Genomic DNA, 13,867 nt, shown 5'->3' on the forward strand with positions numbered 1-13,867 from the left:
AGAATTATTTTGGACTACTAATTGTAATTATGGCTACCAGAGTCACAGTCCTTCCTAAAATGGAATGTTGTTTGTTACAGTGGTAAAACTAGTGCAGGAAACCAAGGAGGGGCAGGCTTTTCAGGAAAGTTTACTCAGAGGTTCAGTGGTTAAGTGCCCATGTATTCAATGCCTGGTACCCTGCCCCCCCCACAAAAAAATTAAAAGCAATAAAACAAAAACAAAATAGAAATTTAAAGACTAGTGCCATATTTGGGAAGCATGTTGGCAGAAATAACTAATTAAGGATGACAAATAAGGGCCCAATATGGTCCAACAGTAGGCATTTGGCAATACATGTGAAAGAAATGATATTAGATTCTGTTCATAGGGACTACATGTCAGTGACTAGTGAGGCTTGTCTTCAGAGGGACCAACAGTTAAAGAAAGAGTCCTATGAGTATCAATTACTTAACTGTCAGTGGCTTACAAATATTATATTATTTGGATTTTCTCTTTAACTGGCTTACAAATACTACTTATGTTGCAGAGTTAAAAGGAAGTATCTTGGCCTATGTACAGTGATTTTTCATTTTTATTTCTTCCAAACTAGCCAAATAATATTTTGTTTTGTCTGTGTATAGGAGGGTAGAAAGTGGGGATGTGGTAAAAGCAATGTGAGAAAAATAGAGAAAAGCTGAAGTACCAAGTCTTGAAAATTAATATACTCATTAAGTCATATATCTGATTTTAGATTTAGATATGTGATATTTAGATAGCTCATGTGTACTAATAAAAAATTGGTAAAAAAGTCTTAACTTTTCTACAAACTTAATGTTTTGTCAAGCCCTTATGAGATAACTTTAAAATTTGACAATTGTATATTTTGTTATTAATTGGAGGTATGAATTGAATTTGTGTAGCTTTGTACATCTTTGTTGTTGTTGTTGTTTTGTTTTCTTGCTCTACTAGGTATTGAACTCGGGTATGCTCTACCACAGAGATACCCACCAGCCCCCACCCCCTACTCTTTTTTTGGTTTGGAGACAGGATCTTGCTATGTTGCCCATGCTGGCCTCAAACTTGTGATCCTCCCATGTGGTCTTTCTAGTTGCTGAGAATGTTGTACTTTGTGATATTTAATAATGGGAGGAAATTAGTGTATTTTGATAAATACACTACGTAAAATTTAAAGTATTTTTGACTTTTTGGTTTCTCATAGAAGAACCGAGGCACCCTCCAACACACACATACACACAGACACACACACACACACACACACACACACACACACACCGCTTATTTTAAGGTATCCTTCATCCGAATCTCTTAGGTGAAAAGTCCCAAGATTTGCTGTCACACACTGGCAACTCAAAAGAGCCTGTGGTATGTCGTTGAAGCCCTATTACAAAGACCTGAAAAGCAGCACAGTTGAACATGTAAGTTCCAATTTTATTTCAAGCCTGAATCTCAAGACAAAACCAGTATCCCTGCTTGGAGAAAATTAGGAAGACAAAGTGAATTTTCATTTAGTCATTCTTTTGTTTTATTCAGGTCTTCAGTAGATTCGGCAAGGCCAATTCTCAAAGGGAAGAGCACTTTGGTTGAAATAGTCTACAGATTTAAATTCTAGTCCCATTAAGAAACACTCTGACAAATATACATAAAATAACACTTAACCATTTAATCCTAGGCTTTTCTTGCTTGTCATGATTTTGATGGCATTTTCTCAAAAGATGCAAGAAAAAGCATTTGACAAAATACAGTACATGTTCAAAACACTAGAAAAACTAGGGATAGGAACATAACCTCACCATTGTAAAAGCTTTATATGCTAAATCCAATCATTCTAAATGGAGAAAAATTAAAAGCATTCCCACTAAAAACTTGAACAAGGCAAAGATGTCCTCTTTCACCACTTCTATTCAACATGATTCTTGAAACTCTAGCCAGAGTACTTAGACAAAAGAAAGAAATTAAAGGGATACAAATAGGTAAAGAAGAACTCAAATTATTATCAACTGTTTGCTCATGACATGATTCTATACTAGAAGAACCAAAAAACTCTACCAGAAATCTTCTAGAACCGATAAATAAGTTCAGCATAATAGCAGAATATAAAAATCAATACCCATAAATGAAATGCATTCCTATACATCAGTGATCAATCCACTGAAAGAAAAATTAGGAGAACTCTTCCATTTACAATAGCTTCAAAAAAGTAAAATACCTGTGAATCAATCTAACAAAAGAGGTGAAGGAACTCTACTGTGAAAATTATAGAACACTAAAGAAAGAAACTGAAGAAAACCTCAGAAGATGGAAAGATCTCCCATGCTCCTGGATAGGCAAAATTAATACTGTCAAAATTGCCATACTACCAAAAGCATTATTATACAGATTTAATGCAATTCATATTAAAATCCCAATGACATTCTTCATAGAAATAGAAAAAGCAACCATGAAATTTATTTGGAAAAATAAGAGTACCAGAATAGCTAAAGCAATCTTTAGCAAGAAAAGCGAAGCAGGATACATCACAATACCAGACCTGTACTACAGAGCTATAGTAACAAAAACAGCATGCTATTGGCACCAAAATGGACTTGAAGACCAATGGTATAAAATAAAGGACACAGAGACAAACCCACAAAAATATGGTTATGTCATACTAGACAAAGGTGCCAAAAACATTCACTGGATAAACAATAGTCTGTCTATTCAAGAAGTGGTGCTGGCAAAACTGGAAATCCATATTTAGAAAATAAAATTAAACCCCTATCTCTCACTCTACACAAAAATTAACTCACAGGGAATCAAAGACTAGAGACCCTGTGCCTAATAGAAGAAAAAATAGGCCCCCATTTCACCACGTCAGCCTAGGATCTGACTTTCTTAACAGGGACTCCTAAAGTGCGAGAAGGAAAATCAAGAATCAATAAATGGGATGGATTCAAATTAAAAAGCTTCCTCTCATCAAAGGAAGCAATAACTTGAGGAGAGAGGCTACAGTTTGGGAGAAATTCTTTACCACATTCATCTCTGATAAAGCATTAATCTCTAGGATATATAGCAAACTCAAGAAACTTAACACCAAAAAAATGAATAACCCAATCAATAAATGGGCTAAGGAAATGAACGGACACTTCACAGAAGAAGAAATACAACTGATCAATAAATATATGAAAAAGTATTCAACATCTCTAGCAATTACAGAAATGCAAATCAAAACTACTCTAATATTTCATCTAAATCCTGTCAGAATGGCAATCATCAAGAATACAGGCAACAATAAATGTTGGCAAGGATGTGGTGAAAAAGGTATACTTATACATTGCGGGTGGGACTGCGAAGTGGTGCAACCACTATGGAAAGCAGTATGGAGATTTCTCTGAAAATCGGGAATGGAACCACCGTAAGACTCAGTATCCCACTCCTTGGTTTATATCCAAAGGACTTAAAAATCAGCATACTATAGTGATTCAGCCACATCAATGTTTATAGAATCTCAATTCACAATAGCTAGACTATGGAACTAACCTAGGTGTCCCACAATAGATGAATGGATAAAGAAAATGTGCTATATATACTCAATGGAATATTACTCAACTTTAAAGAAGAGTAAAATTATGAAATTTGCCAGTAAATGGTTGGAGTTGGAAAATATCACGCTAAGTGAAATAAGCCAATCCCACAAAACCAAAGGCCAAATGTTCTCTCTAATATGCAAATGCTAATGCACAGTAAGGCCTGGGGAGGGTAGGGTCAGGGAAGAATAGCATTACCTTAGATTAGGTAGAGGGAAGTAATGGGAGGGGAGGGGAGGTGATACTTGGATAGGAAAGATAGTAGAATTAAGCAGACATTATTACCATATTTGTATATGTGATGGTATGACCAATATGATTCTGCATCCTGTACACTCAGAAAAATAAGAAATTATATCCCATCTATGCATGCTATATCAAAGTGCATAAATGCATTCTACTATCATGTATAACTAATTAAAACTAACAAACAAATAAATGAATAAAACTGAGAATAACATTTAACCAAACATCTGGGCATCCTGTGACCTAGTCAGTTTGACACATAAAATTAATCATCACTAGGATAATATTTACTTGGTCATGTTATATTATCCTTTTCGTTTTAATACATTACAATATTCAAGTTTACTAATTTTAAATTTATGTAAATGACTGAAATTATAATCTTCCTTTTTTATAATCTTTTTTCTGATTTTTTTTTTTTTAATGTGTGGTGCTGGGGATTAAACCCAGGGCCTTGTGCATGCAAGGCAAGCACTTTGCCAACTGAGCTATATCCCCAGCCCGCTCTTTTTCTGATTTTGATACCAAGGGTACACTAGCCTCAAAAAGTGAGTTTGATAGTGTTTCCATTCTCTGAAAGAGTTGTGTAAAGTTAGAATGACATAGTTTTCCAAATTGGGTAAAACATAACAAGCGAGGAAATGTTTATTTTATTTACTGATAGACTTTCTTTAAATTTATAGGACTAATCAAGTATTCTGTTTCTTCCTTGTTGGTTTGGTTTTGGTTATTTATATTTCCTAGAAATTTATTCCTTTCACTACAGTATCCAAATTTTTGGCATAGCTTTGGTCATGATAGTCTCTTATTATCCATGGTTTGTTATGGTTGATTTTTTTCAGATATGTTGTTGAACACAATTTTTTTTCAAGCAATAGAAAATTTATTTGCTTATAGTTCTAAAGTCTGCAAAGTCCAAGAGAACTTTTAGCTTCATGAACTCTGCTCTTAAATTCATTAAGCTAAATTTTTTTAGCTTCATGAACTCTGCTCTTAAATTCATTAAGTTCTTATCCTTTAAACATTGTAATAAAATATACATGACATAAAATTTACCATTTAACTCTTTCTAAGTAAACAGTTCATAACATCACATGTATTCACAGTGTCATGCAGCTCACTCCACTGTCCTTTGCCAGAAATTTTCGTCATCCTAAACCAGAAATTCTGTTCTCATTAAGCAATAACTCTTCATTTCTCTGCTTTCCTCCATTTTATTTTCTGTCTCTATGAATTTTTCTATTCTATATATCTTATATAAAAAGATTATCCAATACGTGCCCTTTTGCATCTGATTTTTTTCACTTAACATAGTATTTTCAAATTTGACTTATGCATCATTATGTTCCAGATCTTTGTTTTCACTGCTGAATAATTTTCCAGGAAATATATGTACTATGTTTTGTTCATCCATTCATAAATATATGGATACTTCAGTTGTTTCCACATGTTTGCTGCTGTGAATAATATGAACACTGTTGTGCAAGTAGCTTTTGAAATTCCGTTCTGTTTTCCTGTGTTAAATAGGAGTGGAGTTGCTGGGTTATACAATTTCTGTGTTTAATATTTTTAAGTTTCCCCCTACTTTTTTCCTAGAGCTGCCACACAATTTTATATCACATCAGCAATGTGGAAGATTTTCAATTTCTTCACATCCAGCCTATTTTTAAAAAGGATGATTAAACTATCTTTTCTCCAGTGAGTATTTTTGGCACCTTTGTCTTGTCTGATGTAATTATATTTATGTGGGTTTGTCTCTATGTCTTCTGTTCTTTACCATTTGTCTACAAGTTTGTTTTTGTGCCGATACCATGCTGTTTTTGTAATCATAGCTGTGTAGTATATTTAAGGTCTGGTATTGTGATGTAATTGGATACAATATCTTTATTTTGTTTATTAACTTTTATGTGGTTCTGAGAATCGAACTTAGTGCCTCACACATGCTAGGCAAGTCCTCTGCCACTGAGCCATAGCCCCACGCCCCTCTCCCATTAATTTTAAAAATGCTATTATCATATTTTTTATTTATATTTCTCCTTGGTGCTTTTAATAATATAACTAACCAATGTGTTGTATTTGTTCCTATGTGTTCTTTTCATGTTTTAAACATGAATTATATAGTTAATTTATTATTTAATTTTTCAGGCATGTTTAGCTTTATGGGTCTGATTCTGCCATTTGTTGCTTCTGCTCACTTTCATTTATGATGATTTATTTCCTAGTATATGTTGTAAATCATAAGTTTGAAGTAATGATCCTTGATATGTCCTCAATGGGAATGCTTTCAGGTGTTTGTTTAAATATGTTCTTCAAGGGATACTGCCAGATATCTATGAGTGCTATCAATAAAATCACTTTAAACTAATTTTTTTGCTTTATTAGTCTATATGGGTATCAAGTATTCTGATATTATGAAAGTTGAATTTATGGTTAACAATTCTTAGGGAAGATTTGTATTTCTTCAATGCAGAGCCTCTATAGGTAAAGTACATTTTGAATTGAACCCAGGACCCCCTTTACCATTTAGCTACATCTCTGGTCTTTTTTTTTTTTTTTCTTTTGAGACAGGATCTCACTGAATTCCTGAGGCTGGCCTTGAAGTTATTATTCTCCTTTCTAATCCACTTGGGTTGATGGGATTATATGCTCTTGCCACTGTGCCCTGCTTCAGTTTAAGTACATCATTAAAATGGATGGTTGCCTAGTTCAGGCACTAAAAATGTTACTTACCATAACTGACTATTATCTTTTCAACTTTATACTAGATTTGTTAACTATACTTCTTACCTTACCTCGGACTCCTGGGACTCCTTTCTTTTCTGTATATTGAATACCATGCTAGTTCAATTCAGGCTGTGGTTTGCTGTCAAAGGAGTTTTATTCAATTTGGGTTTAGAGTACTTATTCTTTGGAACTACACTTTGACATCTTACCTGACTTCTGTTTTGTCTTTTCTACTGCTACTTAAGACATGCTTTGAATCAAAGATTTTAATTCATGATTTTGCATTTGAAATGATTTTTACCTGGAGGCAGTCTCTGCACATTTTGTCTACTGTATGAAAGTAAGAAGTCTTTTAAGACCAATTTGTAATCCTGTTTGTAATCGTAAACCATTATTGATGTCATTTTCATAGCAATTTTCAGTTTTTCTTATATCACATGTTTTAATAACTTTTTATGTGGCTATTTTACTTGGGTATTGATGATTTGGATGTGAAATAACTTTTGGTTGTCTCTTTTCTGAAGTAGTTGTTTTTTAGCTTGCATTTTGACACAGTAAAAGCCATTTTAACATACTATACAAATCAAGAAATAGTGTAGATAATACTGCACTCTTCCTTGGAAATGACACTCTGTGTAAGAAACATTAACTTTCTCAATAAAAACTTTTGTATCCTTAGATCATTTGCGGCAAGAATTTGTATTTTCTTTATTTAACTGATTCTTAAAATACACATATAAAATACACTTTTTGCCATTCTTCATTTACAACTCTTAATATTAGTATGTTTATATTTCTTTTTCTTTTGCAGGTTTTCTTTAGGAGATGCTAGGAGGCCTCTTTATGAAACAGCAGTTTTGGTAGAAGATGTGGTGCACACTCAGTTAATTAATCTGGTAAGAGCATATATAACTTTATTTGGTATGCATTTATAATCTATTTGGTATGTCTTCTCTAAATGCTGCTTATGTTGGGATTGCAACCCAAATAAAAAAGTTTAAAATTTTTTTCTTTTTAAATCAGTAATTTTTTTCACATTTTTATTGAGATATAATTTTATTGTATTTACTTGTTTAAGTATATAATTTGATGAGTTTTGACTATGTGTTATTGTCCTTAACTACCAGAACAATCATAATACAGAAATTTTTCACCACCTAAAAACAATCCCTTGTTTCCCTGTGCAGTTAGGTTTTTCATTCCAACTTCTGGTACATAGCACCCAATGATCTACTTTTTTTCCTTTAAATTTCTAGGAATAGTTATTGAATGGGCTTCTTTTTAAATGTTTTTTATTCTGATTAGTTCTACATGACACATTTTGACACATCATACATAAATGGAGTATAACTTATTTTTCTTGTTGTACATGATGTAGAATTATACAGGTCTGGTAATCATATATGCATACAGGGTAATAATGTTCATTTCATTCTACTATCATTTTTCCCCCATGACCCCTCCTCTTTATTAGTTCCCCCTTCTAATCCTAAGTACCTATATTGTACCCCTCCCCACCCCCCCACAGTTGTGAATTAGCATCCTCATATCAGAGAAAACATTCAGCCTTTTATTCTTTGGGATTGATTTATTTCAATTAGCATAATATTCTCTAGTTCCATCCATTTACTGGCAAATGCCATAATTTCATTCTTCTTTAAGACTGGTATTAGTCCATTGTATATATTCCACATTTTTTTTATGCATTCATCTGTTGAAGGCACCTAGTTTGGTACCATATTTTAGCCATTGTGAATTGAGCTTCTGTAAACATTGATGTGGCTACATCACTGTAGTATGCTAATTTTAAGTCCTTTGGGTATAAACTGAAGAAATATAACTAGGTCAAATGGTGGTTCATCCCAAGTTTTCTGAGGAATCACTGTACCACTTTCCATAATGGTTGCACCAATTTGTAGTACCACCAGCAATGTATAAATGTACCCTTTTACCCTACATCCTTGCCAACATTTACTGTTGTTTGTATTCTTGGTATTTGCCATTCTGACTGGACGAGACAAAGTTAAGTGTATTTCTGATTTGCATTTCTCTAATTGTTACAGATGATGAATATTTTTTCATATGGTTGTTGAGCAATTGTATTTTTTCTTCTGGGAAGTATGTATTTAGTCCTTTGTCCATTAATTGATGAGTTTTCTTTTTGGGGGGGGGTTGTTGTTGTTTGGTTTTATATTTTTTGAGTTATGTATATATCCTGGAGATTAATGCTCCTATGTGTGAAAAAGATTTTTTCCCATTCTATAGTCTCTGTCTTCATGTTATTGATTGTTTCCAACTATGAAGAAGTTTTTAAATTTGATTCCATCCCATTTATTGATTCTTAACTTTACTTATTATGCTTTTGAACTCTTGTTGAGGAATTTGGTTCTTAAGCTGACATGGTGGAAATTTGGGCCTACTTTTTCTTCTTGTAGGTGCATGGTTTATATTTTGGTTCCTAAGTTCTTGATCCACTTTGATTTGATTTTTGTACAGGGTGAGAGACAGGGATTTAATTTCATTTTGCTACATATTGATTTCTAGTTTTACCAGCACCATTTGTTGAAGATGCTATTTTTTCTCCAGTGCATGTTTTGACACTACCATGAGATAACTGTGTTGATGTAGGTTTGTCTCTGTGTCTTCTATTCTTTCTATACCATTGTTCTGTGTATCTCTTTGGTGCTAGTACCATGCTGTTTTTGTGACTGTGGTTCTATAGTATAATTTAAGGTCTGATATTGTGCCTCCTGCTTCACTCTTCTTCGTGAGAATTGCTCTGGCTATTCTGGGTCTGTTATTTTTGAATAACATGAAATCATGAATTTCATGATTGCTTTTTCTATTTCTATGAAGAATGTCATTTGGATTTGAATAGAAATTGCATTAAATCTGTATCATGTTTTTGGTAGAATGGCATTTTGACAATGTTAATTCTGCCTATCCAAGACCAAGGGAGATCTTTTCATCTTCTAAGGTCGTCTTCAATTTCTTTCTTTAGTGTTCTGTATTTTTCATTGTAGATGTCTTTCACTTCTTTGGTTAGGTTGATTCCCAAGTATTTTATTTTATTTTTTTTGAGGCTATTGTGAATAGGGTAGTTTTCCTAATTTCTCTTTAAGTATATTCATCACTGATATATAGGAACACATTTGGTTATGGGTGTTAATTTTATATCCTGCTACATGAAGGAGCAGGATATAAGTTTAGGTCTAGTAGTTTTCTGGTGGAATTTTTTTGGATCTTCTAAATATAGAAAAAAATACTTATGCAGGTAAATGAGAACATTGATACAACACAACAAAATCTCTAGGACACTCTGAAGGCAGTGCTGAGAGGAAAATTCATTGCATTGAGCTCATTCACTAAAAGAATAGAAAGTCAATGAATAAATAAATGACCTAACGTTATATCTCTTAGCCATAGAAAAGGAAGAAATCAATGCCAATAGCAGTAGAAGACAAGAAATAATTTTAAAAAGAGCTGAAATCAATGAAATTGAAACAAAAGAAAAAATTCAAAAATTGACAAAACAAAATGTTTGTTCTTTAAAAAAATAAATAATATTGATAATCCTTTAGCACACTAACAAAGAGGAGAGAGAAAACTCAAATTACTAAAATTTGTGATGAAAAAGGAAATATCATGATAGACACTTTTAAAATACAGAAAATAATTACAATCTATTTTGAAAATTTATACTCCAATAAAATAGAAAATCTCAAAGGCATCGACAAATTTCTAGAGACGTATGAACTACCCAAACTGAATGAAGAGGACATATACAAATTAAACAGATCAATTTTAAGCAATGAAACAGAAGAAACCATCACATGCATACCAGCACAGAAAAGTCTGATGGATTCTCAGCCGAGTTTTACAAGACCTTCAAAGAAGAATTAGCACCAGTATTTCCCAAATTATTCCATGAAACAGAAAAGGAGGGAGCCCTTCCAAAGTTATTTTATGAAGCTAGTGTATCACCTGGATAACAAAACCAAACAAAGACTCTCCAAGGAAAGGAAACTTGAGACCACTATCCCTGATGAATATAGATGCAGAAATTCTCAATAAAATTCTGGCAACTTGTATACCAAAAATATATTAAAAAGATAGTGCACCCTGATCGATGTGACTCATCCCAGGGTTGCAAGATTGGCTCAATATATGGAAATCAATAAGTGTAATTCATCACATCAATAGACTTAAAGACAAGAATCTTATGATCATCTCAATAGATGCAGAAAAAGCATTTGACAAAATACAGTACCCTTTTCATGTTAAAACACTAGAAAAACTAGAGATAGTAAAAGCTATCTATGCTAAACCCAAGGCCAGCATCATTCTAAATGGAGAAAAATTGTTTTAAGAACTGGAACTAGATAAGGATGCTCTCTTTTACCATTTTTATTTAACATTTCCCTTTAAACTCTAGCTAGAGCAATCAGACAGACAATAGAAATTAAAAGGATATGAATAGAAAATGAAGAACTCCAGCGATTACTAGTTGCTGATGACATGATTCTATATTTAGAAAATCCAAAAAATTCCACCAGTGATCTAGTTTCTGTCATTTTATCACTATATACTTTTTTCTTTTAGAATTCTTATAATATTTTTTATTTTGAATTTTGTTATAAAAAATTTTATGATTTGTACTAAGAATGCCCTGATATCCTTCAGTTTTCTTTAATGTTAGCATCTTTTCTGATTATAATATGATGATGAAACCAGGATATAACATAATTATAATACTATTTATCCATATTACTTGAATTTCATTCATTTTCCCTCTGTTCTATGTCCCATTTTATGTTCTACGACCCAATCCAGGATACTATGGTACATTTACATATTATGTCTTTATGACTTCCTATGATAGTTTATTAGTATTCCACTTTTTGTATATCTTTAGTATTTTTGCAAACTACTGGTTATTTATTTTATAGAATGCTTTTATCTTTCTGTTGTTGCAGTGTTTTCTTATGATTAGAATGAGGTTATGAATTTTTGGTAAGGTTACCACAGAAGTGACAGATCCTTCTTAGTATACTTATTGAAGGGGTTCATGTTATTGATATGACATATTTGTGATATTAGATTTGGTAACTTATTTAAGGTGGTGATGCTGAGTTTCTACACTGTAAAGTCACATTTTGTGTGTGTGTGTGTGTGTGTGTGCTTGGATTTAACTCAGGGCTCTCGACATGGTAAATATGTGTTCTTCTCATCTTACTATGTTTTTTTTTAAAAAAAAAATATTGGTGAAATAGAATTATACATACAAGCATACTTCATTGTGATGGCCTGTTTAATTCCACTGTACCTCCTTTTCCCCTCCCCTTTTACTTCTCCCTGATATCCATTCTCTGCTTTGCTGATCTCCCTTCTGTTTTCATGAGATCCCCTTTTCTCTCAGTTTACATATGTGAGAAAACATAATGACCTTTGTTTTGTGTTTGGCTTATTTTGTATAACATGATGTTCCTTTTATTTTCTTTCAAAAGACAGAGTTTTATTGTACTTTATGGTTGAATACAACTCTTCTATATATGTATACATATATACTACATTTTTTCCCGATTCATCATGATCATCTGTTGATCTAGGTGTCCACGTGGCCTAGTGCCATAGGTTGACTATTGTGAATTGTGCTACTGTAAACGTGGGTATGCATGTACCATTTAATACTGTGGTAGATGACTTTACTCCTTTAGGATAAATTCTAAAGAGTGGTATATCTGGGTCATATGGTGGTTCATGCCTAGTCTTTTGAGGAACTTTGTTCTGCAGTCTTCTTGCTACTGTTTACTTTCCGAATTTAAAGATATCACATGTATTCTGTGATTTTCTTTGTCTTCAGTTGAAGAGGCAATGTAGAGTGTGCATACTTCATCTAAATTCCCTATGTATATTATTTTAATTGATTTTCTTAACCTGAGTTGATTTGGCTCAATCAACAGTTTCTGATTTTTTTTTTCTTTATTCTCAGAGTCCTTTTTTTGGGGGGGGTGGGTCATAGCATGTTTATTTTACTGTGATCTAAGAATTATTCCTTCAGATATTGATGAAAATAAAAAGTACATTACAAATGGCAATTTATTTGTAATAAAATGAAGTAATTCATTCCAGATTTAAGCTGCTTAATTCAAAAATAAATTGCTTGTTTGGATACCTGTGGTAGTCTCCTATTATTCTTTTTCTCTGAGATTGAACCTGCTAGGTTAGGCTCTTGATAAGTTTAAAAAAATTGTTGTTGTTTTAATCTATAGATTATGTTGTGATGTCACTTGGTGATGATTGGATGTGACTTAAACACCGAAGAAAACTCTTCTATGTGGATAAGTCTTTATGATTTACTATTCAGAAACCAGAGTTTTCAGCACTGTGGTATGTTTCCAGAAACAGTAGCCATATATCTCACAATATTCTGCTGTTGATTTGCTCTTATGAAGGAATCGCTATCTGACTAAGGTGTTAGCACGAAGTCTCAAATTATATATGTAAATGGCTCTCAGGTGTTCTTAGTACATTAAAGTTTTCTTTTAAAAATTGTCTTAAAAGCAAAAGTGTAATAAGGCTATCGATTAGTTTTCAGTTTCTTGTATATTGTTTCATCTGGTTTCTGATTTAGTAAATTATTAGGTATTTTTATTTTATTTATTCATTTTTATATTTATTTGTTCAGAAAGCCTTTCTTGAATGACACTAGATGAAGCTCCTGTCTAGGACCCAAAGATGAATAAAAGCATAAAGTTTTTTTCTGATATAGATACATAAGAAGTGATTTGAAAACTTTATGGTAACTGGTAATGCTGATGTGCAAAAGTGAGATGGGGTTTTGAGAAGAGGAATCAGGTCAGCCTGAAATTCTTCATGTATTTGTATCTTCATGTCTATATAAAAACATATTGTCAGGCTGGGGATGTGGCTCAAGTGATAGCACGCTCACCTAGCATGCGTGAGGCACTGGGTTCGATTCTCAGTACCACATAAAAACAAAATAAAGATATTGTGTCCATCTAAAACTAAAAAATAAATATTAAAAAAACCATATTGTCTTTCATAGGATTCAGCGTCTGTTTATTGAGTTGAATTGAGGGGAGTATCAGCGTAGAGCTTATAAACTGTTGACTTGAAGATGTGATGTAGAAACATCTTTAATTTCATTTGCACTGATTTTTAAAAAATGATATGTATTTAGTTGCCAACATTTAAAAACCAGAGCATTTTACCATTAAAACTTAGTATTTCTAGCTTCTCTTGAAACTTTGGATTGCTTGACAACATAGGCCTGATTTTAGAATGGAAATCTGACCTTCATAGCTGCT

The 13,867-nt window shown here is 32.7% G+C and overlaps 1 protein-coding gene across 5 annotated transcripts in view; it reads left to right on the top strand.

Annotated features, from left to right (window-relative positions):
* Positions 1-13,867, top strand: part of Supt3h (SPT3 homolog, SAGA and STAGA complex component) — a 478,415-nt gene that overhangs the window by 220,037 nt on the left and 244,511 nt on the right. For 3 of the 5 annotated variants that reach the window (XM_040282738.2, XM_040282740.2, XM_040282741.2), the window contains exons 3-4: positions 5,409-5,510; positions 7,348-7,432. In XM_040282738.2, coding sequence (XP_040138672.1) covers positions 5,409-5,510; positions 7,348-7,432 — 187 coding nt within the window. The remainder of the gene's footprint in view (positions 1-5,408; positions 5,511-7,347; positions 7,433-13,867) is intronic. The other 2 variants (XM_040282742.2, XM_040282744.2) reach the window with 1 other exon arrangement.

The sequence above is a fragment of the Ictidomys tridecemlineatus genome, chromosome 8, assembly GCF_052094955.1.
Source record: "Ictidomys tridecemlineatus isolate mIctTri1 chromosome 8, mIctTri1.hap1, whole genome shotgun sequence".
Lineage (NCBI taxonomy): Eukaryota > Metazoa > Chordata > Mammalia > Rodentia > Sciuridae > Ictidomys > Ictidomys tridecemlineatus.